Source organism: Aspergillus nomiae (assembly GCF_001204775.2).
Source record: "Aspergillus nomiae NRRL 13137 chromosome Unknown contig00020, whole genome shotgun sequence".
In the NCBI taxonomy this organism is placed as follows: Eukaryota; Fungi; Ascomycota; class Eurotiomycetes; order Eurotiales; family Aspergillaceae; genus Aspergillus; species Aspergillus nomiae.
This window is the reverse complement of record NW_015378075.1, coordinates 1-26740: the sequence shown is the minus strand read 5'-3', so window position 1 is coordinate 26740 and position 26740 is coordinate 1. Positions and strand designations below refer to the sequence as shown.

At 47.7% G+C, this 26740-nt stretch overlaps 7 protein-coding genes across 7 annotated transcripts; 4 read left to right on the top strand and 3 right to left on the bottom strand.

Annotated features, from left to right (window-relative positions):
• Positions 1-284: 284 nt before the first annotated feature.
• ANOM_001563 (uncharacterized protein) lies at positions 285-1924 on the top strand (the record flags this gene model as incomplete). Its single annotated transcript, XM_015546820.1, has 6 exons — positions 285-497; positions 564-870; positions 934-1377; positions 1440-1546; positions 1600-1696; positions 1758-1924. 6 exons carry the CDS (start codon positions 285-287, stop codon positions 1922-1924), a joined length of 1335 nt encoding a protein of 444 aa, XP_015410984.1.
• Positions 1925-2600: 676 nt separating this feature from the next.
• On the top strand, positions 2601-5027 carry ANOM_001562 (ATP-binding cassette long-chain fatty acid transporter PXA2; the record flags this gene model as incomplete). The annotated part of the gene is made up of 4 exons (XM_015546819.1): positions 2601-3110; positions 3185-3821; positions 3876-4773; positions 4851-5027. 4 exons carry the CDS (start codon positions 2601-2603, stop codon positions 4927-4929), a joined length of 2124 nt encoding a protein of 707 aa, XP_015410952.1. The 3' UTR covers positions 4930-5027.
• Positions 5028-5371: 344 nt separating this feature from the next.
• glpV (glycogen phosphorylase) lies at positions 5372-8703 on the bottom strand (the record flags this gene model as incomplete). The annotated part of the gene is made up of 8 exons (XM_015546818.1): positions 5372-6029; positions 6101-7866; positions 7929-8006; positions 8079-8182; positions 8239-8300; positions 8356-8391; positions 8461-8473; positions 8531-8703. 8 exons carry the CDS (start codon positions 8701-8703, stop codon positions 5622-5624), a joined length of 2640 nt encoding a protein of 879 aa, XP_015410985.1. The 3' UTR covers positions 5372-5621.
• A 1943-nt stretch (positions 8704-10646) lies between these two features.
• Positions 10647-12478, bottom strand: gpaB (guanine nucleotide-binding protein subunit alpha gpaB; the record flags this gene model as incomplete). The annotated part of the gene is made up of 6 exons (XM_015546817.1): positions 11901-12478; positions 11483-11828; positions 11294-11422; positions 11112-11241; positions 10820-11058; positions 10647-10746 (listed from the first exon to the last, which is right to left on the bottom strand). Exons 1-6 carry the CDS (start codon positions 12022-12024, stop codon positions 10647-10649), a joined length of 1068 nt encoding a protein of 355 aa, XP_015410967.1. The 5' UTR covers positions 12025-12478.
• Positions 12479-15885: 3407 nt separating this feature from the next.
• Positions 15886-21527, top strand: ANOM_001559 (putative Avl9 protein; the record flags this gene model as incomplete). The annotated part of the gene is made up of 19 exons (XM_015546816.1): positions 15886-16063; positions 16131-16178; positions 16271-16400; positions 16456-16499; positions 16559-16658; positions 16717-17073; positions 17126-17204; positions 17259-17442; positions 17499-17595; positions 18448-18485; positions 18701-18805; positions 18900-19142; positions 19235-19262; positions 19335-19398; positions 19450-19529; positions 19578-19749; positions 19802-19842; positions 19889-20026; positions 20085-21527. The coding sequence occupies exons 1-19, from the start codon at positions 16008-16010 to the stop codon at positions 21525-21527; spliced, it is 3447 nt and encodes a 1148-aa protein (XP_015410982.1). The 5' UTR covers positions 15886-16007.
• Positions 21528-22195: 668 nt separating this feature from the next.
• Positions 22196-24849, bottom strand: culA (cullin culA; the record flags this gene model as incomplete). The annotated part of the gene is made up of 5 exons (XM_015546815.1): positions 22196-22401; positions 22453-24487; positions 24542-24558; positions 24649-24718; positions 24797-24849. 5 exons carry the CDS (start codon positions 24847-24849, stop codon positions 22213-22215), a joined length of 2364 nt encoding a protein of 787 aa, XP_015410981.1. The 3' UTR covers positions 22196-22212.
• Positions 24850-26035: 1186 nt separating this feature from the next.
• Positions 26036-26566, top strand: ANOM_001557 (cupin domain-containing protein; the record flags this gene model as incomplete). The annotated part of the gene is made up of 1 exon (XM_015546814.1): positions 26036-26566. One exon carries the CDS (start codon positions 26036-26038, stop codon positions 26564-26566), a length of 531 nt encoding a protein of 176 aa, XP_015410970.1.
• Between the last annotated feature and the right edge of the window lie 174 nt (positions 26567-26740).

The window sequence follows — 26740 nt, the reverse complement described above, 5'->3', positions numbered from 1 at the left end:
GTGCGAGGAGATTAAATTACTGGTATCGTGGGCCTGAGTCAATGAGCCTTATATATAGCCATAGCAAGCCGTAGGCCGACCGCCGGAAGGCGATCCCGAATGTTGTATAATCAACGATCTTTCACTCCCACCATCAGAGGATTGAAGTCCAGATAGGAGCCCAGGCTGTCGGTGCATCTTTCCGACAGCCATCGATTAGAAACTTGCGCAATCAGAGATTCCTAACACGCTAAGATCGGCGCCCGTCAGAAAATGCGGGGTTGTGGGGGGTCCACCAAATTAGAATGTCAATTGGACTGATCTTGCGGAGGAAATCAAGTCATCTCACACCAACCCTGATGGCCCAACAACGCTTACCAAAGCCAAGATCTACACAAGAGAACCTGGTGACAGTTCGGGGACAGGAACCACAGGATCTGCCTCAGTCCCTATGGTCACAGAAAGACGTTCAGGAAGCATGTTTAATGCGCTATTTCGTAGACGAGCTTGCACAATGGGTGGGTGCTTACAGGGCTGAGGAACCAGTCGCTGTTCCCCAAAATGAGGCTGACGATCTCTCCTAGTTCGATACATGTGATCCCTCTAAGCACTTTGCTAAGGTTGTTCCTCAACGAGCAGCGAATTGTCCAGCGCTCCTATATGCGATCTTTTCCGCTTCCGCAAGACACCTCAGCCGAAGTCAGTATCTACGAACCAATGAGGTATTGTGTTTGGGGAAGAAATTACCTTTTCTTGGGGACGACGCTGCGTTAGAGTACCAAAGTTTGTGTATATCACACCTCATGAGTTTGTCTGGGAATCCCGCCGAAGTGGCAGATGAGAACCTCTTGGCGGCAGCGGTAATTCTGCGCTTCTATGAAGAGGTCGATTGTATGTTTCATTACTATTGACACGTTTTGTGACGGCAGTGGCGGCTGACTTAGTGGGCTTCAGTACCCCTTGTAGGGGTCGACGATGAGACTTACTTGCGAGGAGTGCAAGTATTCCTGGACGCTCAGGGCGCAGTCGCAGTGAGGGACGGTGGCCTCCGGCTAGCTGCATTCTGGGTAGGTATACGCCAGGAATTCCACACCTCGTTCATCAAACAGCGTATCTTCCAATTTGACCTCAGTTGCTGTGATCACTCGACCTATAGGTTACTCGACCAAGCAGATGACCCCACATGGGCCAATCGAGTCATTCTGCACTGCGCTCACACGCTGATGTACTGTTACGACGAGAGGAGCCATACGATGAAGGAATATGAACAGCTCTGGGATTATAATCAAGGGTGGAATCGGATGGCACCACCGACATTCAATCCGATTTATCTTCGACAGCCAGATAGGTCGAAGGACGAGGTGTTTCCAGAGTTGTGGTTCTTGGATGATTGCATCGGTATAGGCCAACAGCTTTTGCGCTTGGGAGCAGTCAGGGGCTAACACGGCGTATATTCATAGTGACTGCCATTCAACACTGGCACCTTGCGAGGATTCTACTTACTGCATTCGACCCCAGAGTCCCCCGTTTAGGGCCGGGTAGACGAGCAGCAGTCGGACGAAGAGAGGTATGGAATGTACCAATCCAAGAATAATTTGCGACATTCACTCATACTCTCAGGCCGAAATCAAAGAAAGCATGTTTATACTCTGTGGCATTGCTCGGTCGAATAAAACAGCGCCTGCCCTTATCACGGCATGCATGGGAGTTTCGATGTGTAAGCCACCCGTTTGGTGAGAGAACTGTATGCATAGTTCCATACTAATGCTTGAGACCAGGTGGAGATCGGATAACGGATCGTTTAGAGCAAGAAGCGCTACTCGGTATCTTGACCACGACCGAAGAGACCCACGCCTTATCAACTACCAAGGCACAGGTACAGCTTCGAGAGGCCTGGGGCTGGATTCATTCCGATGGAGAGTTTCCCAGCAGAAAATTAGCATAGCTTTGGTGTAGATATGTCAGAGATTCTAGATCATCCCGAGAGTGGGGGAGGGTAGCAGAGCAAAAGCCATTGTGGTGGTGGTGGTAGAAGTTGTAAACAAAGATTCTAACCATACTTTAGAACAAATGGTTAAAGGTGCTGCTTGTCCAAGCACAGCTAGAGTGTCTTCACGAGTCACGAGACGTGTGGTCGAGTCCCGCTCGTGTCATACCTTTTCCTTTTTGCTCTTTTCTCTTATCTTATTGACCATATAATGGAGTTTATTTTACCCTTTACACATCACATTATATTCAACTAAATTAAACGGTAGTTTTACACCAACAATTGCGATCGTTACCTGAGTGACATGCAAGTGTACTCATACCCGAACGGAGTGATCTCCCCTGATTTCCATACCGTACCGTACGGAACCAAAGATTCCTCGGCTTCCCCAGAAAGTCGGGGGATGATCCGTTCACATGTCATCCCCCCAACGGGGCTCGTCTTGCTCTCTTCACATCATCTCTCTCTCTCTCTCTCTTTCTCCCTCCCTCTCCCTCCTCCACCTTCTTTGCCCTATCCATAATTCTTCTCCCAGCAACTAAATCATCCCGCTTCATGGCCATGTTATCCCAAGTTGACTCTGGCTGAAATTTAATTCTGCCTGTCTTGCGCGCGGCTTCTTCCTCCCGTCGCGATGGCCGCTCAGTCGAAACTGCTTCCTCCCGAACGATCGGTTCGGCAAATCCTCTCGAGTCTATCTGCCTTGTACCTGCGCCACCGCACTGGGATTTCTCGCACAGTGTATTTGGCCCTCTTTGCGGCGTTAGCAAAACGCATCCATAATGCCATCTCCGAACAGAAAGCCGCTTCCCAGCAACAAGTGGAGCTGCGACGACGTCCAGGGACCAGCAGTATCGGGGATGGCGGAGACCGACCGCGGAAGAAAGTTGGGGTCAACCGCGAATTCTTTCGAAATCTACTTCGGTTACTGAAAATAGTGGTCCCCAGCTGGCGGAGCAAAGAGCTACGGTTACTGGCTGGCCACAGTGTCTTCCTGGTACTTCGAACATTACTCAGTTTATATGTCGCAGAACTAGATGGGAGACTGGTCAGTAACTTAGTGAGAGGGAAGGGGAAGGACTTCCTACTGGGTCTTGTGTGGTGGATGATTGTTGCCATACCAGCAACTTTCACGAATTCCATGGTATGTCGTGCGCTGGTTCTGGTCAGCTCTCAGGTCAGTGAACTGCACCAGCTAACATCATTTAACCTTTCTAGCTTTCTTATCACCAATGTAAACTTGCCCTCAGTTACAGGAAGCGCTTAACAGATTACATCCATGACAAGTACTTGAGCAACATGACATTCTACGCGATCTCTGCGCTGGATGACCGAGTCAAAAACCCCGATCAACTTATCACGGTAGATGTGTCTCGGTTTTCCGACAGTCTGGCTGAGCTATATTCCAACCTAGCCAAACCAATCCTGGACATGGCGATCTATAATTATTCCCTCTCGAAGAGTGTGGGCGGCGAAGGCCTCTTTATTATGAGCCTGTTGGTTCAATTGTCAGCTAACGTCATGCGTGCGCTAACACCGCCATTCGGAAAATACGTTGCCGATGAAGCTCGCTTAGAAGGAGAATTCCGTTTCCTCCACTCCAGGTTGATCGACTATAGTGAAGAGATTGCCCTCTATCACGGCCACGAGGCGGAGAAGGATACTCTAGACAAAGGCTATTTCACATTAATCAAGCACGTGAATCGCATTTTGCGGAGACGCTTATACCACGGCTTTATGGAGGACTTTGTCATCAAGTATTTCTGGGGAGCTCTGGGATTAATCCTGTGCAGTATCCCAGTTTTCTTCAGAATTCCCGGTCAAATCACTCAGACCATGGGTGACCGTACAGAGAGTATGTAGGGACTCAGGCTGATATGTGATACTGAGCTAACACCACATTGACTAGGTTTTGTTACGAATAGGAGGATGTTGCTTTCCTCTTCCGATGCCTTTGGTCGCTTGATGTTCTCATACAAAGAGATCTCTGAATTAGCCGGCTACACAGCCCGTGTCTCATCGTTGCTGGAGGTCATGGACGACCTCTTAGCTGGGCGCTTTGAGAAGAAGCTGGTGTCTTCTGCATCGACCGAGGAGAATGCAGCTGTTTTGTCTGGTCGGGGAGAGGTCGAGGAGAACGACTCGATTGAATTCACCGATGTCCCGATCGTCTCGCCTAACGGGGATGTTTTGGTGCGGAAGCTGTCATTTACAGTGCACCCCGGTGATCATCTATTAATTGTCGGCCCGAACGGATGTGGCAAGTCATCTCTGTTTCGGATCCTAGGTGGTCTATGGCCTGTCTACGGGGGTAAGGTAAAGAAACCTCGATTCGATGAGATCTTTTATATTCCGCAACGACCCTACTTGTCTCGCGGAACCCTTCGCCAGCAAGTCATCTACCCAGATGGACTTCGCGAAATGCGTGCCAAGGGCATTACGGACGATGATCTTTATGATATCCTCTCCATCGTCGAAATCGCATCAGTCGTTGACCGCCCCAACGGCTGGGACGCAGAGGAAGAATGGCGTGACGTACTCTCCGGTGGACTCCAACAGCGCATCGCCATGGCAAGACTCTTCTACCATCGACCCAAGTTCGCCATTCTCGATGAATGTACTTCATCGGTTACTATGGAGATCGAACGGGTCATGTACGAGACTGCCAAGCGGTTAGGCACAACCCTGATGACCGTATCCCACCGCCGCAGTCTCTGGAAATATCACAAGAAGATCCTGCAGTTTGACGGCCAAGGAGGCTACATTTTCACAGGGCTAGACTGGGAACGGCGACTGAAACTAGAAGAGTAAGCTGCACCTATCCTTGACTATTACCGATGCTTACAATAGCTGTATAACACCGAGACTAACACGGTGCTTATAGTGAGAAAGAAGAGCTGGATCTTCACCTCCGAGCCGTTCCAGAACTGCAACGGCGCATGGCTGAACTAAGTGCCTCCTAAGCAAATCTTCCATCTCATCCATATACTGTTGGACCTTGTTCTTGGATCTTTCCGCATCACGCATTTCATACCCTTCCCCAATTTCCCCCTTCACCCGAGACATGATACATGAAGCATGTTTTTTTTCTCTGTTGAGCATTTAAGCGAATGTACAGGTGTAAGTTTAGTGACGATTGGCATCGTTGTCTATGCTGTGATTTGTTTCATAGATACTTGCAGTTCGCGCTAGTTTGTTCACGATCTAGTGGACCAAATGAGGAGAGAAGATTAGAAGAGAACTATAGGTGCAGTCATCCAATCATTCTAGTAAAGTCGTCATCACAGTGGGCATTTCTTTCCTCGTTGTCTCTACATACATGCGTGTTGCTCTGACGGAGTACTGATAGGTACCAGTGAAGAAGAAGCTTAGTAGCAAAGAGAGTAAGAATCAAATAGAAGCATACTGTGCTAATGCACGTATGCAGCTAACAGTCACATAACGGTAACAATTTGTATGCAGAAAATGTTTGGTCGTCATTCCCATCTTGAATACTTAGGATTGTTCAATAATTATAATTAGAACTGACGCAAGTCACAGGCAGGGGTTTAGGTGCATTAGAGACTTGAACCTCAAAACCGAGATATACTGGAAGAATGGGGGAAAGCAAAGAAAAAAAATTGCAGTTATGTCTGGATTGAACGTACGCCCTCGATCAGTCTTTCACAGTAAGTGGCTCTACATTCCAGATTCCATCCGCATATTCGTTGATGACACGGTCCGTGGAGAAGAAGCCCATGCGTGCAACACTGGTAATAGACTTGGCTATCCACTCATCTTGGTTCCGGAATGCCTCGTCGACCATTCCCTGAGTGGTTATGTACGAGTTAAAATCGTCGGATACAAGATAGTAGTCACCGTGCTCCTCAATGGATGCAATAAGTGCAGAGAAGTCGCCAGCATCGCCGAATGTGCCACTTCGGATGGCATCGAACACCTTGGCAAGCTGAGGGTCGAGTTGGAAGTCACCGTAGTAGTGGCGGTGACGTAGTTCCTCGACATCTTCAGCTAGATTTCCAAAGAGGAAAATGTTTTGTTCGCCGATCTCGCGAGTGATTTCGATCTAAACAAGAGTCACGATAAGTCAATTACAAGGGTCAGCTGTAGAGAGATGGACGCCGGAGTCAAACATACGTTGGCTCCATCACAGGTTCCAATGATAAGGCCACCATTAAGTACAAACTTCATGTTACTGGTACCACTACCTTCAGTACCAGCGGTTGAGATATGCTCGCTTATGTCCGAAGCAGGACAAATTATTTCTGCCTTGCTGACGTTATAGTCCTGAATAAATATTACCTTCAAAAGATCGCCGACTTCCGGATCATTGTTTACGACTGATGCGACATTGTTGACAAGATGGATGACAGTTTTGGCCATCCAGTACCCCGGGGCTGCCTTGCCACCAATAATGGATACTCGCGGCAAGACTTTCTTTCTTTCCTCCGGAGACATGGATTTGATAGTCAGATATCGATGAATCACACCGAAGATATTGAGTTGCTGACGCTTATATTCATGGATACGCTTTACCTGGATGTCAAACAAGGCGGTAGGGTTGACACTATAGCCGGTAGCGTCTTTGATATGCTTAGCAAGACGGATTTTGTTCGCGGTCTTGATTTCTGCCCACTCTGTTCGAAAGCTTTTGTCATCGATGAAGGCTTCGAGCCTATCTAAAAGCGCTAAATCTGTCAGGAAATGGTATCCACCAAGCTTTGTGGCGATTAGGTCCGACAACCGCGGGTTGGCCTGGTGCAGCCAGCGGCGCGGAGTGATCCCGTTGGTGACGTTGGTGAACTTATCAGGTCCATAAATCTGGACAAAGTCCTTGAAGAGCGTTGTCTGTAACAAGTCGGAGTGGAGTTCGGCGACACCATTAACTTTGTGGGATCCGATAATTGCAATATGAGCCATCCGGATCATCTTGGGGTGTGATTCTTCGATGATTGACACCCGCGACAGTAAGTCTCTGTCATTGGGGAATTTCTTCTCTACCGTCTGTAGGAAGAACAAGTTGATATCAAAGATAATCTGCAGGTGTCGTGGGAGCAGCTTTTGCACTAGAGGGACAGACCATTTCTCCAGCGCTTCTGGCAGCACTGTATGGTTGGTATACCCAAAAGTATTGGTCACTATTTTCCAGGCCTCATCCCAGGTGAGGCCTTCCAGATCAACCAGGATGCGTTGCAGCTCGACTATAGCCAGTGTCGGATGTGTATCATTCAGTTGGATTGCTATCTGATCGGGAAATTCTCCCCAAGCTCGCTTCGTCTTCTTGAATCTTCGAACGATATCATGCAGCGATGCAGCACACCAGAAGTACTGCTGCTTCAGCCTGAGCTCCTTGCCCCTTTCAAGGTTATCGTTTGGATAGAGCACCGCGGAGATCGTTTCTGCGCGCTGCTGTTCCGCCACGGCATTCTCATAATCTCCGGCATTGAACTTCTGAAAATCAAATTCCCCGCTGCTCGCTTTACTTGACCATAATCGAAGATTGTTCGTGGTAGAAGTTCCATAGCCAGGAATAGGTACGTCATACGCTACTGCCTGGACAGTTTCACCGTCTTGCCACGAATGGACCGTCTTACCGTTCTCATCTTGATATTTCCTCACCCAGCCATAAAACTGGATATCGACAGCAATCTCATGCCGAGGAAATTCCCAGGGGTTGAAATCGAGCCAATAGTCAGGAACCTCAACTTGGTATCCATCCACAATCTCTTGTTTGAAGATTCCGTATCTGTAACGCAGACCGTATCCCCAGGCGGGGTAGTTCAGTGTCGCCAGACTATCAAGAAAGCATGCTGCTAGACGCCCTAAGCCTCCGTTTCCGAGGGCGGCATCATGTTCTTGGTCGATGACATCCTCGATCCGGAAGCCGAGATTCTTCAAGCCCTCTTAACTATGCAGTTAGCGATTTGTTGTTATCTTGAGCTTGTATATTCAGGTCATCGCCTACCCCTAGCCGCGTCCTTCATGCCGACATTGAGCATAGCATTGTCCAACGCTCGACCCATAAGGAACTCAAGAGAGAGGTCTAGTAGCAGATTAGGATTAGGATTGTATCCATGGATGCAGCAGACCTAAGGATATTTCAGAGCACACTTACAGTATACCCTCTTCTGATCTGCAGAGCTTTGCCGCTGCTGAGTTTTATTCCAATCGATGATCAGGCGGTCACGGAACGCAAGGGCAGTTCCCGAGTATGCAGCACTGTTGTTGTTGTCATTTGGGGATCTGGGAGGATGCATGGGACTACATGAACATACAGCTCATCACAATTGTGGAGCGAACGAGCCAAGGTAGTCTCGACGTGGCGGACCAGCTCTTGCTATAGCGCGGTTAGGAGTTGTTTCATGTATGTACCTTATCAGAGTCTCGCATACTTCAAACTCATCTTGGGTCGTAAATCCACTGACAGACTGCAGCCAACATGATTTAGTACGGAAGAGGACCACAACCTCGGATGACAGTCAGTATGTCCGTCTTACATGCTTTCTCCAGCTACACACGAAGTCTAATCAGTCAAGACCAGTCAACCATGGTACACATGCCACTTACGCTTCCCTCAGTGGCTCAGGAATGCTGGCCTCAACACTTTTAATTTCTGCTGGCGCCAAGCCAGTATAAGTCCGTTTGTGTTTTGGGCGGCTAAAGCCAGGGCCAATAGGACCCTGGAGCTCTGATACAGGAGCACCGACAGATGGTTTCCTCTCCCGACGTGCTTCAGACATGGTTTCCCAGGGAGCAAGATGATAGGGGAAGGAGAGGGGCTTGGAAGGTATGACAGGATCAAGGTGAATGAGCAGCGGGCAATTTGAGAGATGGCAATTGATGAAAGGGAGAGGGCGGGGAATGAAGCGCTACCCAGGCAACTTAAGAAGAGGAGAAAGGATGGATGGAGGGGTGGCAGCAGCAGACAATGAGACCAGGGAAGAGGGGAAGGAGAGGTCAGAGCTTCGGTTTGTTGTCGAACTGCAAGCACACCCCGTGACGAGACCTCGCAATGGCACCACCATCAATAATAATAAGTAGTTGAACATTTATCAAGGGACGATCCTAGCGCGAGATTAGGAATAGTGATCGCATTAGGTTGGTCCCAGTCTGTTGCAAGCTAGGAACCGGTTTCAATCCCTTCCAGATTGTAACCTACGCCACCCATTGGGAGGGTTGTCTAGACCAGTCGGTTCTGTTGATCGTGCCACTGAGGTCCACGGGGTATCCGGAATGGTCCTTCATTTTTCTGTCGTGTCACCGTGTGGACAACCGATCCAGAGATCCAGAGATACATATATGCATCTCTATATATAGATTGGAAGTGTGTTGATGGTAAAGATATACTCTCGTGGGGGACAATTGATATTCCCGTCCAGTCGAAGTGATGTTTAAATCTCTGGAGGCGGTTCGGGAAAGTAATGACGCAAACACCATCGGATGGACACTGCGGGGGAGAGAAAACAACCCTAATTATGCCTATCAACCAACCAACCACCTATGGAGTACTACTAGTAAGGTCAGTCGTAGCTTCACAGCTCCTATCATCACCGTCCGTGCGGTACTCATCCGACCTCCTGCATGTATGTGCACTGTCATGACCCTACTACGACTAGCATATAACTCCTCACGGAATCAAGGCCCAGGCCCTACTACAACCTCTCGCTGACCCACACTGACGCATGTACTTAATTTGTCCTAACTTTTCCTGACACAGGATGGTTCAGAGGCTACCCCATAAGAAACGCTGGTGATTATCTAAACTTCGCATAATATTATCACAAAATCCCGCCCAATCCTTTGGTGCTTGATGCCGGCTGATTCTTTGATTCTATCGTCATATTCGACCCAATAGTTAAGGGCGAAAGCAGAACCATGGGTCGGATGTGCCGCACGGCCCCATGTGGTCAGCTCCGTCTTCGAGAGATCGATTAGTCGCAATGCTGTGTGGTCATCGGGGAACATGGACACATCCAAACACCAAAAATTACTCAACAAAAGAGATGCGGTAAAGTGAAAGAACCAAGTACTAAAACATATTAGAGCGCTGGAAACGGAATGGTATAAGTCGAAAAGATTGCAAGCCAGCCGCCCCAGGAGTCAAGGGACCGCTATTAGATGCACAAGGTGAGTTGGACCAACAGGGGAAAGGGACAAACAGAAGGGGAAATAAAGTAAGAAGGGAAGATTTCGAGATGAGAGGATATCAAGGACCCTGGCACAAATTATATGCAAGTAGTGCTGAGGCCAACAACTTTTCACTTTGAAACAAGATGCTCATAGAAATCCAGGCCAAGGAAAAGGGCCAGGCCAATCGATACTAAAATGATGCAGATAAATAAGCCACCCCAAAAAATCATACCCCTCTCAAAAAAAAAAAAAAGATAAAATAGATGGATAAAAATGAGAACCAAGATAGAGACGACTCCATGCCGCAAAGTCCCAATGACTATGATCCAACCAAGCGCCTAGCATATGAAACTGAAAAGAAGACTAGCACCGTTAACGCCGATGCCTATCCACAAAACACAAGGGAGTATCGGGGGGTGAATGACAAGGAAAATAGGATAGAAAGAGCGTCATAGCTGTCGGAAGCACACGTAGCTCGGTCACTCGGCAACTCAACAGGCCCAGAAATCGCGATTTGTCCAACTCGAGATGCCTGCACACAGAGCATTCAAATCTACAAGATACCTGAATCCTTCAAAGCATTTTGTAGAATCGTTTCCTTTACCGCAGCGAATACTAAGCGGATGTTGGTTGTATCGGTGGCTTGTGTCAAGCTGATATGAAAAGTAAAGTCAGTTGCATGTCCCAGTACAGAGCATTTTCATTGGGAATCTGCGGGGCGCTCACTGGGGGTAGAGGTTCAGGTGTGCTCGGTTAACTTGGTTGAACCTCCATAACAGATATTTGGCAGCGCGGTTCACGTCATTACCGCCGGAGTAATCAGGAAAGTAATTGCTCAAGGGTGACCGAGGGAGCTTTTGGCGGAACAGATCGACCTTATTAAGGAACAGGATTATACTCGTTCGCATGAACCATCGAGAGTTAACTACAGAATCGAACAACACCAGACTCTCCATCATTCGATTCTTTGCAACAAGGTCAGTAGCAAGCCTGGCGATTGATATGCGACAACGCTTACCTGATTACTCTCTTCCAAAAGCACTTGGTCGTACTCGCTCAATGCCACACAGAATATAATGGAGGTGACATTCTCGAAACAATGGATCCACTTCTTTCGCTCGCTGCGCTGGCCACCCACATCAAACATGCTGTACAACGTGTAAGCGACGTCCCAGGTATAGACAGGGTGGTTTCTCATACTGTATGCTCAGCTGGCCCATCGTAAACCTAGTTTCATAGATACCGGTAGTCTTCGTTCGGGCGCGAAGCACATCATTTACGTTGGGTATGAAATCTGCAGATGCGATTCGCTTTGCTTCCTCAAAAAAGCTAGCGGGGTGCTGTCAGTGCATCTTCTTTCCGTACAACCTAGGAAGTGATAGAGCTTACTATGGAGCAGAGTCCATCAAGTAGAACTCGTTCTGATGTTCCAATACTGTGGATGTGCACGGATCATTCCAGATATACGTTATTGCCTCCCCTACCTTCGCATCCAACGTTGTGTGTGGGTCGGGGTCGATATTGTAGTCTGAAATGTATTGTACGTAGTCACGGACTTTTTGGCTCGAGGGCTCGAGGGAGAATTGGTGATAGGCTCCTACAAGGGACTTGGCGCAATCTAGGAGATTCTTGCAGACCGTCAGGCGATACAACGCCAGCTCTTCCACTGTGTAGCCATTTTGATGAATGATCTTCATTTGTTTGACAATCGTCGACTTCCCACTTTCTCCGGACCCTGGTTCAGGAAAAACATCGCAGTCAGACACGAAAAGGAACGCCATGCTAAAAAAGAACACCCCGAACGTACCAAGCAGTAGAATCTTGCACTCTCGCCGTAATCGCCTGGAATCCTCCTCCAGCTTGCGATCGATGGCCTGGCTCCTCTTCTTTTGCTCAGGGTCACCCTGCTCTGAGCTTACACACGAACCCATTTCGGATTATATTCTAGACAGCGAACGACTAAACCATGAGCTGCCTGCGGAAGTGAACGGCATCAACCTAACACGGCCCCGACACCTTCGGGTTAGTCGTCACCAATCGGCTCCCTTAGAGCTAAGAAGGAATACCGAGGCAATGGGGTGACTAAGGATCAATTAATGATTTAAAATAGACGAGAAGGGAGATGATAATAATATTCGCGATCGACGATAGGAGGCGTGACTAGGGATCGAGGGCGGCGGCGCACAGTTAGCAGCGGTACAGCTGGTCTCGGATGAAGGCCTGAGCGACTGCGAGATCCCGGGGGCGGAGATCAAGATACTCGTGACGCAGGAGGTGAAACTCGGGCGATGGAGGGCACCGGTGGAAAGGAAGCAGAAGTCCAAGCGCCTTGATCGTACTCAATATGTCTGGGTTAATAAGTTGAGTTAGGATGAGGGGCGACTGGATTAACTGCGGAGCAAGAAGACGTGTGAGACTGACGAGCCGACGCTAAAAAAGGGTAGCAAAGGTCGATCGGGGGATGATGTGGGAAAAGTGGACGGATCTCGAGTGAGATAATGTAAGCAATACTAAAGTAATCACCCCCGTTCGGTCAGGGAGGCAAGAAAAAATAGAATAAAGGGAACCGGGGTAAGAAAAACGAGGAAAGAATCAGAAAGCGAACGTATAGGAGAATGTCGATCAAGTCATGAAAAGAGAGTAGACGGAAGGGAAGAGGAAAAGAAAGGATCGTAGGAATGAGATACTGCTGCTGTTTTTATGACGATGAACAGTTGCTTGGGGTGGTTGAGACAGATGGTAATTCTCAATGGGCGGATGTTCCCTAATCGTCATAATAGACAGATGGGGAGTGGAGATGGCAGAAAAGAGAGGAGTCCCCGTATTACCGACTTTACCTTACAGAGTATTAGATCGTACCTTCTACCCACGGGAATAAGTGGATAAGTGGTAAAACGTGGACCGGCGAAGCTTACCGACAAAGATTTGAGGCGGTGGGATGGCATGGGACAAGACTAAGATGAAGGGTTGTGACGGTAATTATGGGGGGAAAGGAGCCCGGGATTCGACGCTAAGATACCTCCATTTTCATTCATTGAGCTAGGAGCTTAGGTAATGATGGCCCATTCTCAGGGTGTTGCTCGTTCATAGGAACCTCATCCTTCTCGGTATTATAAGGGTCCGTGGGTAATATTATTGTGTTTCAATCTCCATCTTGCGACATATACCAAGCATCGTCCCTTGTGTCCCACCTCAATGTGATCTCGAGGTACCATTCTGGCGGTAATTCATGTCAGGATATATGTACGTTCTATAAAAAATGCACAGTGCATACTTACATACTTACCTACATAGTTAACCTCCCTGTTGGATTGTGAGAAGCAACTGACATGAGTTAAGTTTTTTGTTATTTTTTGCTTTTTTTTGGACAAAAAGAATATATAAAAAATTATGATATTATCTTAGTAACATATCATTCGAACGGCGATTACTGAATCCATTGACGGGAAAGTCAGGCAGGTATTTTTTTGCCCAGGGATTGGCGGACGCCACCATCCATGATTTTCACTTGTCCTCCGACCTGTCCGCTCCCTTTCTCACCCCTCGCTGTTGTTGACAAAACCAATTTGCAGGCCAAAGGAGAGAAAAATAAATACTATTTTTTTAAAAAAAATAATATTTCTCCACCTGTCTACTTCAGTTCCTGTCCAGCTCAACACAATGGCATGCTGTACTCCTGTGCTTTTAAGTATCCGCTCCACCCAGTGAACGGACCATTTGTCCATACATAGCCACGGAAGGCGCAGGACACACTTCCTCTAGGGGAATGTCATGACTGGGGCTATGTCCCACTATTTGCTGATTGGAGAATTGACCTATAACCCCGACGACGGTGAAAGTACAGGTACCGTACCAAATTTCATAGGATTCGCGAGATAATTCCTCTTAAACACACCTAACTTACAGTAGGTCGTCCTACTAAAAGGACAGAGCACACAAGGTCGAACTATGGAGCGCATTCAGTCTAAGTGACAAGCCACAAATATACCGATTAGGCGTAACACGAAGGTATGGCGCCTTTTCGGGACAAAGAGGGATTTGGAATAGATTTACTTTTGAACCCGAATAACCTTGTGTGTTATGCAATGTTCTTTACCCACAGTAGCGTTAACTTATATCGTCCTCCTAGCGACACCTTGCATGTACATGTAGATACATATAGATGAGCTCACACATGTCGAGCATCGTCAAGAAAAGGGGCATTCTTCAAACCTTGATGGTTACTTCAATTGGGAGACAGCGAAAAGAGACGTGTGTATTTATTCCGCCATATACGGAGTACTTGGTAGACTGCAGTGGACTATCGGAATCCTGGTCATTGATGATTGGAGGCGAGCCTCAATAAATTCCCGATGATGGCCCTGGGGTTATCCAATATGCTGGGTACAGATCAAGCAACCTCGGAAGGGGGTGATGCTTCAAAGAAAGTGAGATATATATATAACCCCGATTAAGTTGTGCGATAAAATGACAAATCTGACTAGATCGCGATCTACTCCAATAGTACTATGGGAGAATATATTTTGTGATTTTTATATGATTATTGGACGATCAAAGTTGTATTATCCCCTTAAAGGATTCTCTCTCTCTCTCTCTCTCTTCTTTTTTTTTCTTTCTCGCTGGAACCTTTTCCATTTTTGTTTTGGATGGGCAGGAAGCAATTTATGTGGAATAATTACACAGCCGGCATGGAGCAGTTGGAAAGGGTTAGCAGCAGATCCGCACCCCACAGGCTATGATGACATCGAGACAGCAAATGCTTGCTGTAAGTTGCGGGAAGCAACGCCTGACGTATTAGGTACCTACCTACATCACCACCGGTATAGGCAGTAGGGACTTTCATTCTGGGAAATTGCATGATAATCGATCATTGCTGCTAGATATTCTGTTGCAATTGGTGCGTTGCAAAACAAGGGGTCACTTTTATTTTTGCTTTTCTTTCTCATTCTCTTAATTTCTGCCTTATGGCACTGTACGGAGTACTCTTTTACCCGCTATGACATAATTGATGAAATCCCGAATGCTTGACGAATCAACATCTAAATATGGTCGATGCAGAATTTTAGATCTTCAACCATTCGAGACCCCTGATTCCTCTTCGGTCTTTGTTGTTTGCCCTTTCGGACCGATTGCGACGTTCATGGAGGAGGGACGAACTCAACACCATGGACACGTGCCATGGGAGCTGAACATGGCGAGGGAAACGACAATGCTCGTAAAGCCGTCACTCATTAATATGTTAATCTATGGCGTCGAACCGACAGGACACGCATTATACTCTGTACTCTGTAGCAAAGCAAATCCCATAAAGAAAAAAGAACCCCACGAGGATCCAAAATAAGAGAGACAAATGCCAATACCAGGTCCCAATGCCCCTCTCGTCCGTGCCTCACCCGGTTATGTAAGCGTGATGGGCGATATTCCCTGAATTTGGGAACCATCTTCCGGCCAATGTTAGTTGGCATATGGTCTAGACAGGCCGCGTGGAGGGCCAAAGTCTTCGTGGTTGCTGTACACCTCCAGTGTTCCCACTTCCGACCTTTTTTTTTTTTTTTTGCAATACCCTACTTTCTTGTCGCGAACGTCATCGGTCTGGCTTGGTTCTTACCGGACTTTTGAAAAGTCAACGGGCTGAGAGAGACTTCCTTTTTCCCCACATACCTTCTTGGGCGCCACCTACGGTTTCTCTGCTTCCTTCCTCACTGCCAAAAAAGTGTTATTATTCGCCTTGTTACTCCAACTCCATTTGCTATCTCCATTTTTTTTTTCTATTTCACTCTCGTTTCTTTTACACACTCCTCCTGTCCCTTCCCTTTCTTTAACCATCTTGTCTCATATACTGAGCAAGTCAAGAGGATTCCGATTTCTGTCCCTTTTCCCCGAATCTTGGAGTTACATTCGTCTGTAATCCAAAATGGCGGAATTCGTGCGTGCCCAGATCTTCGGCACGACCTTTGAGATCACAAGCAGGTACTGGTGTCTCTTGAGACCATTGAATTCAAGCAATGGGATCGGTTCCTTTTTAACAGTTTCGCAGGTACACAGAACTGCAGCCTGTGGGCATGGGTGCGTTCGGCCTCGTGTGGTATGTTCCCAGAGCCCCTCCTTTTAGATTCGCCGTTACCGCCAACCCCTCATATGGACCATGCGCTGACACGCTTTGCCCCGCGAAATTAGTTCGGCGAGGGACCAATTGACCGGACAGCCTGTCGCTGTTAAGAAGATTATGAAACCTTTCAGTACCCCAGTCTTGTCTAAGAGAACATACCGCGAACTGAAACTATTGAAGCACTTGCGCCACGAAAATGTCGGTCGATTTACCCGAATACGGCTGCATCGCTCCGTACGCTGACTCTGACTAGATCATCAGCCTAAGTGATATTTTTATTTCTCCCCTCGAAGACATGTATGCACGATTTCTACCAACTTTAAGAGGGACACCTATTGTCTAACCGATCGGCACAGCTATTTCGTAACCGAGCTCCTGGGTACCGACCTCCACCGACTGCTCACATCAAGGCCGTTGGAGAAGCAGTTTATCCAGTATTTCTTATACCAGATCTTGGTGTGTGGCTGCGACAGGCTCCTCCAGGCGAGGTGGGCTTGATGCTAATTCTCTACAGCGAGGACTTAAATATGTGCACTCAGCAGGCGTTGTGCACCGCGATCTTAAGCCGAGTAATATCCTTATCAACGAGAACTGCGACCTGAAGATTTGCGATTTTGGTCTCGCCCGTATTCAAGACCCTCAGATGACAGGCTACGTGTCGACGAGATACTACCGTGCGCCCGAGATTATGCTCACATGGCAAAAGTATGATGTGGAGGTGGATATCTGGAGCGCCGCTTGCATTTTCGCCGAGATGCTGGAAGGAAAGCCTCTGTTCCCCGGCAAGGATCATGTGAACCAATTCTCCATTATCACAGAACTCCTTGGAACCCCACCGGACGATGTGATTGAGACAATCTGCAGTGAGAATGTGAGTAACCATGCGATAGGCCATGTGGAGCCACTGCTAACATTGGCCACAGACTTTGCGATTTGTCAAGTCTCTTCCCAAGCGCGAGCGTCAACCCCTCGCCACCAAATTCAAGAACGCCGACCCGGATGGTATGTATTCCGTTCAATGGGGATTAAGCGCCATCAGATGCTAACAACGCACAGCGGTTGACCTTCTCGAACGGATGCTGGTATTTGATCCGAAGAAGAGAATCCGCGCGGGCGAGGCGCTGGCGCACGAGTACCTTGCTCCGTACCACGACCCCACCGATGAGCCTGTGGCAGAGGAGAAGTTCGATTGGTCATTCAATGATGCTGACCTACCTGTAGACACCTGGAAGATCATGATGTAAGCACCTCTTGGATGCAATGATGTGGTTGCCAAGCTAATCTAGAGACCCCTAGGTACTCGGAAATTCTCGACTTCCATAATATCGATCAGGGTACCGAGGCGGCGAGTCAAGTCCTCGTTGAGGGAGCTGGCGATGCCCAGCAAAATTTTGTATAATCGGGTTCCTTAATTCGCGGACGAGGCGCAGGCAATAGTGCAGCGTGTTTCTGAGGTTATTCTCTTCTTTTTTCTTTTGTTCTCCTTGTTTGGTATGTAGACTGGGCATGAAGGCTGTGATATCTTTACATCTACGGATACTTTCTCATTCACTGTCACGTGGTTGTTTTGCAAATTCCGAGGCGCTTATGCCTTCAGGAACTGTGGTTTTCTCATGACGTTGTTAGAATCGGGGGGATTGAAAATCATTTATGGCATTGATTTTCCCTTTCTCTTTTGGTTTCTTGTCCCTTATATACAAGTTACACGTGAACCATGAATGATGAACTAGTTGGTGCTTGAGGGATACTCGAAGGCAAATCGAACCATTAGAACAATTTTACTGATCATTCATCGCGCTAATTATTTGATTGGTCATAGGTATTATAAGTAGTACTCCGGTGGCAGAGATCCCAAATATCAGCCTTATGGTTTAGTTATCTTTCCGCAGATTGAATTATGGGGACTAGTCGGACTTAAAACACGGGGTGGGGGGGATTAATGTCTCCAGTTGGCAAATTTAATCAACCGCCAGCTTGTCACCGCCCGCCGCGGGACCCAATGAACCAATTCATTAGTTCCCCCCTGGTTCCAATTTCCATCAGTCTTCAGCTTGAGGTCCTCCTTTGATTCATTCTTAGTTGTACCTATCTTGAGGCTACCCGTATCTCCCTAACACTCTTTCCCGGGAGGGTAGCCCCTACTCTCAGAGAGAAATTGGCTTCGAATCGTTCCTTGTTTTGGTCATTTTGTATGTGGCACCGCTGCAGTTCCACACCACACCATGCTAGTGTTCCAAGTCGCCAGGCACCTATTGTTATGGTCATAGACTTTCATCATGCAAGGTGAGTAATTGGATGAGAATGCGGGAACAAGAAAGGGAACGAGATAGGCAGAGACCGCACCATTCGCAGTACCAGAATCATGTTCATGTCATTCTTCGGTTGCGCTTGTATGTGCTCGGGGCTTTCTGCATAGCACAGCCCGGGATTATCTTTTGTCCTTGCGCCACATTTTCTGGGCCCGTTGGCTAACATCTATCATTTTCTGTCTCCTGCAGGGGCCCCGAAATCGAACTGTGCTTTGGAGAAGACGGAACCGATCCCGCGGTGAAGAATGACTGGAGTTTGTTACCATTCATGGCCTTATCAGACGGGGCGCATATGTACGGCGATGTTTTACCCCCAATACGCTCCATCCAAGTTACAGCATCTGCTTAAGCGCGCATTCATTTATTGACGCGAATTCTGGCCCTCCAGGTCGACCGAGGAGTTCTCTTATTTTACACTCCGCCGAAAGGAGACCGCCACGGAGCCTGCAACTTCCCTTTTCGGCATATCTTGTTCCAGACAAATCGATTCGAACTTGCTCCTATACCGACCATCCGATGTGACAAGATCCACAGTACAGAAGGCAGTTGTTGTCATCACAGATAGCCCCCAGAGCCTGGGCCAGCTGAGAGAGAAATTGTCCATAGTAACATCTGCTTGGTTCGCGCAGCGGTATGTTGGTATCACTATATATGCTAGCTGGTGGCTCTTCGCTACCCAGGTGTGGGGGAATCTCTAACTAATGCGTATACGGACGAGAACAGGGATTTCTCCGATATCGATATTTTGAAGGTGTGTTTTTGTTCTTTTTCATTTGCGGCTTGGCATTGTCCATTGGTCCCCAGTAGTGCTGACATGCTTCAGAAATTTCGAGAAAGCCTAGTCATGAATCTGAACAAGGATGAAAGTTTCAAGGATCAAAATCTTGGTGAGTCCAGTTACCTAGAGCACTCGATCTTTGTTGCTGACCAGCCTACAGGACTGTCTCTGCGGGAAATGATCCATGAGTTTAAGTATCAAACTCTGGTCCTGTTCAAAGCCTTACTCCTGCAGCCCAAGGTTGGTAGTTCCTAGTTGGTCATCGTACAAGATACTGACTGAGCTCAGATGCTTTTCTTTGGTTCAAGATGCGAGCGTTTATGCATGATACAATTCTCCCTCGTTTCATTGATACCTGGCCTCATAAACTACCTTCAAGACTGTGCAGACCCAGCATTCGAAAGCTATACGAAGACTGTTGAGAAGCCTACCACTCTGAAAACAAGCGACAGAAGTTCTCGTATGATTGTAACAATCCTACCTTCGATTATATCTCATACTGATTCTTATAGTGCTGGCATATATGGGATTGCCGCTCCAAATCTTTGGCAAGGTTCGTGCCATGGATCAAAGACCACGTTATGTTCTAACTTCTGCAGGGGAGCATGTTCGGACCTTACACGCCTCTACAGCAACTGGATCTGCTGGCGGATCACGGCACGAAGTCATATGTAGTTGGCTCTACGAATTCGTTACTTTTACAACAGAAAGATCGCTATAGTGACATCTTAATCAACGTGAGGGAACGTCTGCTCTAGTTTGACAACTCGGTTACTTACGCAATGAGATCTGCAGCTTGACGAGGACACCATTAATATCACGTCCCCCTCTCTACGAAATGCACTGGCACTATCTGTCGCAGACAGACGTTGGATCGACCTTCTTACCCAGATTATCAACGATACGTGGGACGAGGCGCACCCGGAACAACCCAAGACCCACGGGTATATGGGCTCTGAAGAATTTATCAGGCTACAATTCGAAGAGTATCTGCTGGCATTGCTTTCATGCATGAAATATCATGAGGAGCTGGATTCCTTCAATGCGGGTGACCCAGGCCGCAGAAGCAAAGAGCAATTGGAAGCATTTAACATAGAAGGCGACCCTGCGCTAGAATTCAACGCCGAGTTTCTGGCACAGTGGCAAAACACTTCTAATTATGCGCTTTTCAAACACCTGACCTCCGATGCACTGTTGTACTCCATCGTCGAGCCTCGCCATCCTTGTGCCGGAGGTCTCACTATGGACGATGTTCAACGTCGGTTATCACAACAAGTCGCGGATCTTCATCTGGACGAACGGGTACGGGAAAGCCGCGAGGCGCTCAATAGGCATATCAGTACTGGCCAAAAGAAAGTAACCGCCGCATTCAACAACTTCTGGGCCGATATCGAAGCGATGCGAGAAGCACAGCGGAAAAAGAATGAAGAGAGAACTCCCCAGTCACAACGGTCCTCAATTGACAAGGGCTCTTCCCCTCAATTTTCACCGTCTGATACAGCATCTGTGCATTCCACTAGTGGTTCCTCTTGGTTCGGTGCTCGCAAGGCTCCTTCCGTGGACATTACTCAAGCACAGGCATCCGTGAGTGCCGCTGGTCAAAGGGCAGGGGCGTATTTGAATTCGTGGAGTACCTGGGCTAGCGAAAAGCGAAAGGAATGGCAGGACAAAAGTAAAACCCCATCCTCTCCATCTTCAGTAACCTCACCATCGACCCCGACATTGGCGGGTACCGCAGAGCAGAGCGACCTGCCGGAAAGAGGTAGGCGATCAATGCAGGCAAGCCGCAGCGAAGACTCCATTACTTTGTCTCGCAGCGGAAGTAGAAGGAAGAGATGGAGCAACATTTTCTTGAGACGGGATAGCGGCGAGTATGGCTCACTCAACCGCAAGGATGATGGTGACGGTGGCGAATATGACACTGCCAATACACGCTCGCAGCTATCGAACGAGGTCCCTGCTAATGACGGTCCGTCGCACCCAACCGAACAGCCATCTGAAGAGGCGAAGGCCTCCGCAGCAGCTCAGGTCAGCAGCACAAGCGAAATCCACAAGCCCAATGAGAGAAATGATACTACCACCACTGCCAACGCATCAACTGAGCAGCCCAAGCCTTCGGTTAAGCCCCAGACCACCATCGATAAACAGGATACCATAGCAGAAGAGCCAGCATCCACCGAGAGCAAGACTGAAAACGAAGCACCCACCACCGCAGAACAAGCTCCACAAAGCCAATAATCTATTCACAAACGACAGGAACACGATCGCATGAATATTTTTTCATTTTGACCCATTATATAAACTCAACCTAATCATTCGCCCCATGCATAAAAACAAACTTCTTGCATATCGTTTATTCACCATCATCATTTACGCTTCGAAGCTTTGATACCCGGGGAAGGACAGAGCTTGTATTATTGTTACCTTTTGTTGCTTCTCAGCATATATCATATTCTCCTTTTTAATATTCGAAAATGCATATACGATGTTCCTTGATACAATTGCCTTCTCACATGTGAACCAATATATCCTGCATCTTCTGAATGCATCAGCGGTTGGATATGAACATTTAAGATATATTATGCATACCATTATAGAGCTCGTGGCATGAACATTACTTGTTGTTACTAATAGATGTCTATTCAATCATTTTTGAATTTCCCAACATAAGCGTTACAAGAAAAAAGGACCAAAAGGGGAAAATCCAATCCTTGTTGATATAGTGGGTTATCATTCGTCATATCGGTGCTACGAAAGCAGAAGACTCCTATCCTTGACCTATGAATGAAAGCCGTATGCCACAGTGAGAAAAAAAAAAAAAAACCATTGAACAAAGAAAGGAAATAGAGGGAAAACCAGCGAGAACCGGCGCTAACATAGAAATGATTGGGAAGGGGACAATGACGGAAAAACTTTCTAAAAATTATGCAATATAAGCGATCTCATCACCATCCAAGCGCTCTATATAATCCTTCTCCATGAGGGCTTCGATATTCTTCTTGATATCGGGTACCTTAGGTGGGAAGCGGGATTTGACTTGTTGGATCACTTCCTGGACTAGTTGGACGTGCTTCATCTTCTTGCGCGATTTCATGATGCGGACGATGGCGGACTGTACATATGTTAGACAGTGACTCGGAAATTGGGGAATTCTGCAACATACCTGAAGCAGCAGTTTACGATCCTCCTCTATAGTCTTATGTGTATCGTCCGACTCGACCTTCTGTTCCGACTTGATCTGAATGTTGAGGTTGACCTTGACCTTTTTATGTCTGAAGTTGTAGTTCAAGGTGAACGAGGTGCCAGGTTCTGGCTTGGACCCCTCGGGGCTGATGGTAAGTACCTTCGCCTTGAGGAAGATACCCAAGTTTGGCTCAAGAATTTCAGGAGCAAGAGTGGTGGCTTTTTGAATGTCCTCGTACGTTAAAGTATCGGTCTCATTGAAAAGGAGAAGAATACCCATCTGGAAGGTTGACACTTGGAAAGTATAAGGTACCTTTGTGTTTTTGATGTAGTTAGTTTTGATTTCGCCTTTGCACAGCTGCCAAAGCCATGTCAGCTTCCGACCATTATGCTTGTCAAAGTAGAAGTTTTGGAATCGCTCAGCCGTCTTGACGATTTCTGGCGGCGCAAGGAAGTCCGTCGACGGAGCTTGAAGAGGCCAAAATCCAGTTCCAAGAATTTGGAAGTGTGCATCCACCAGCTTCCTCCGATCGTCGTCATCAAGAACCTTGTCTTGCCAATCTTTGTAGCTGGCGTTGAGATCCTTTGAGATCTGAATATCTTGGAACATACGCTGCAATTTGTTGGTGTACTCGAAACCACAGGCCTCCTTGAGCTTGCTGATCATACTAGTCTCCGCGTCATCGGACACCGAGCTGACATGCACCAGTCGCTTAGCAAGCATCTTCGAGTAAAATTTCTGGAAGACATCCTTATCTTCAATGTATTTGAAGACCGTCATGATCTGGACTAGCATCTCCTCCAGCTCGGACTCCTCAGCAGCTTTGGATCCCTTCTTCAGTAGGGAGTCAGTATACTTAGCCAGGAGCTCCGGCGATTTCGTCGAACTAGACGCGCAGATCTTATTGCGGTTGACAAACTCGCGGCAAGCATTGTCCAACGAGCGCACAAACTCCGATTCGCCATTGAAGGCCTCGTTAACCAGACTCTGATATCTTGTATGTACCTGCAACAAAGCATCCACATACATCTTGGGTTCGAACGCCTCGCCTTCCGCTGCAACCTTCTCAACCGCCGCCAAACCTGCTTTTCTAACATGGGTCTCGAACTTCGTCCGCAGAGGATCCAGGCCCTCTTTGATGCGAGACAAGAGCCGGTACATCCGAGCTAGGTCCTCTTGACGTTCGTTGTCCAGCAGAACCTGGAATTCATCACGCAACAGTTCCGAATGGGCAGTAACAAGGACATCCAAACACGTGTCGGTAAGATGTTTCGAGATATCCGGGTGCAAATACAAGCCCACACGAGCCTTTTCTTCTTCTAAACGAGCCTCCGCCTTCTTCATGTACTCCACCACGCTGTTTTCTGCCACGAATTGGCGCGACTCGTTTTCGTAATAGACCTTGGTAGCCGCAATGAAGGGCTTCTCAAAGAACATCCGATATACTTCAAGCGTCGACTTGGAGCTGTCGCTTTCGTCCAGTCCGAGGGAAACAAAAGAATCGACGATACTCTTGATTTGCGACTGCTCGATCGTTTCACCATTACGCTGCTTCTCGACGAGGTTCAAAACTGCGTCCATAACCTTCTCATGGACCTTCATGAAGAAGTCATCTTTCCACTTGACGAGGTGCAGAGTATATACGTCGTAAACATTTTTTTTACCCTCATCGATCTCCCGCTTGACCCAATGTCGGTTGAGATAGCCGAAAAGATGGTTGATGTACTTGGCGGCTGTCGTGTAACGGGTCCATTCGCGGATGTAGAACCCTAGTAGGGCCTCTTCGGCGTGGCCCTTGGACTCGAGATGCACAGCATCGAGGTGACGTGAAAGGTACTCTCCAAGTAGCTTGTATAGCTCCTCTCCTAGCAGATGTGCTGAAACATTGTTAGATGCAGGGGCCCGGTATATCCTTGAGGGTTTATGCGTTGATGAAGACGAACCACCGCGATGTGCTTGTAATCCATGGCCATTGCCGACAGCCTTTTGTGATGTGCAAAAATTGTGAACCGCGCTTCGCTCAGAATGTCAGTCGAGTCCAAGATAATTAAAACAAAAGGTGGCATACGTATATAGAGCCATGTACTAAAAACCCAAGTGAATTGTCAGTACGCAGCTGCAAGCCTTTCCCATTCACCAGGAGCGACCAAGTTAAGCGATTCGAAATGGACTTACAGTCTTCATATCCACTCCCTCCTCCAGCTTCAACATCACACTGTCGACGCCCTTCTCCAGGAACGACCATCTGCTTGAGTTAGCCTACCATCCTTTACATGGCGCCTCCGAAGTTATCCGATGCTTCATTCGAGTATGAGCGACTCACGTTTCATCCAAGTCATCCTTGTGAGGTGTCTGGGGAATAAGGGAGGGTGGCATGGTGCTTTTCGCAGATGACTTCGGCGAGCAGGGAGTACGGCTGCGAAACAAGGGCGTCAGTTCTCGCAGAAACTAGGGCGAACACTCAGACAGATGACACACGCGTGACGAGCTGAGGATGGATAGACGAGATAGGGGTTCGAAGGTGTCGAGGACTTGTCGTAACACAGCAAGGGTTCTCGGGGCCTTCCTACTTTTTGGTTTCGGCAATGAGCTCGCCTCCAGAAGCGGGCGATTACAACACTGGCGACGTTCAGTCCAAACACGATCGTCAAGGCAGGAGGATAGCCGCACGCTATGAGATAGCACGGGTAACGGAAGGGACCGACTGAGGAGTCACAAAAAGAGGACCTCAGTACAGAAGTCTGAGCTAGAGCGAAGTATGAGCAACCACAAACACGCCTCAAAGTACCAAAAATACCGAGAGACACAAGAGTAGGCGTGGCGTTGGGCGGTAGTGAGAGTCGAGATCAGACATCCGTGGGGGGGAAACGCTTTATGGACCTTTGCGGTAGGCGGTCAACGCAGCTGGCCTGCACAGGATCTTGATTAAATCTAGATTTTATGGGGTTTAAGAAGAATAGTTAGGCAACCAACACCTTCAACTCTTCCAGTACTGCTACCTAATGGAGTTGGGAATGTTCCCAAGCTCATCCGAGTCGGTATTATTTTGTTTTGCATTTGCTTCGTTCCCTTTGGAGCGCTTCTTTGTTACGCGAGCAGTCTAGTATGAAGACGTTTTTTTCCCTTTTTCGTTTTCTTTTTTTTTTTCTTTTTTATAAATACGCATGACGCAGTAACTACCGTGCTTATGAATACTTCTTTCCTTTGGTTTTTCTTTCTCTTCCCCTTAGTACACAGTAATAACTCTCCCTTGGATGTGTGACTGTGACAGACACATATTGGGTATATCGTAGCAACGCCCTGTTGAGGGTAGAAGAAGAGAAGGGGAATTCCAGGAGGATGTAGTATAAACACATTCGGTCTACTGAAACTTGGGAACAAAACCGCAAGCATTATCGCAGATGACGTCATGGTGGCTTTCCATTTTTGGAAATCCCTTCGACCCTTACTTGACCGAATCAAACAACTCGAGCCTCTTCCTGGCCCTAGAACGGTAAACTGTCTACTTCCGAGTCTCGTACATACTGAAGCGAAACCTATCCATTTGATTGGAAAGGAAACCATGTCGTTCAGTTCCCCATCCGATATCGAGGTTACCACTCGTCAAATCCCGGAATGGAAAGATATTCCCAACACATCCATACAGTCTAAGCCGCTTATGATATATCATCACGCTTTTGAGGCGTCTCCAAGGCAGCTTCAGGCGCGTTTGGAAGAAATCGGCGAGGTCGAACCACAGTGGGTTTATACTATGTATCAGCAGACGCATTTCCACAGTACAACGCATGAAGTTTTGGGAGTGGTCTCCGGACGCGCTCGTCTCTGCTTTGGCGGTGAAGCAAACCCCAGTCGATTTGAGCCGACGGTTGAGAAAGGCGATCTTATCATCGTTCCCGCTGGGGTAGGCCACCGCCTCTTAGAGGATCTCGGCGCGGAGAGTTTCAGCATGGTGGGTGCCTATCCTCGAAATAAACATTGGGACATGTGCTATGGACAACCAGGGGAGGAGACAAAGCTCAAGGCTATCGAAAAGCTCGACTGGTTCCATAGTGATCCCTTGTACGGAGCCGATGGCCCCGTTCTCCACGTCTAACATTGTACTTTGGGCGATATCCTCTTCTCCGTGTCTTGTTTGACCTTATATTCCATCATTCTACTAATATATACATACATAATCATCACATGTGCATGGCCGTTGCTATCCAGGATCCAAAACGTTTTCCAAACCTGGGTACCAAATACAAGGCAAGAAAGATAAAAAACAAAA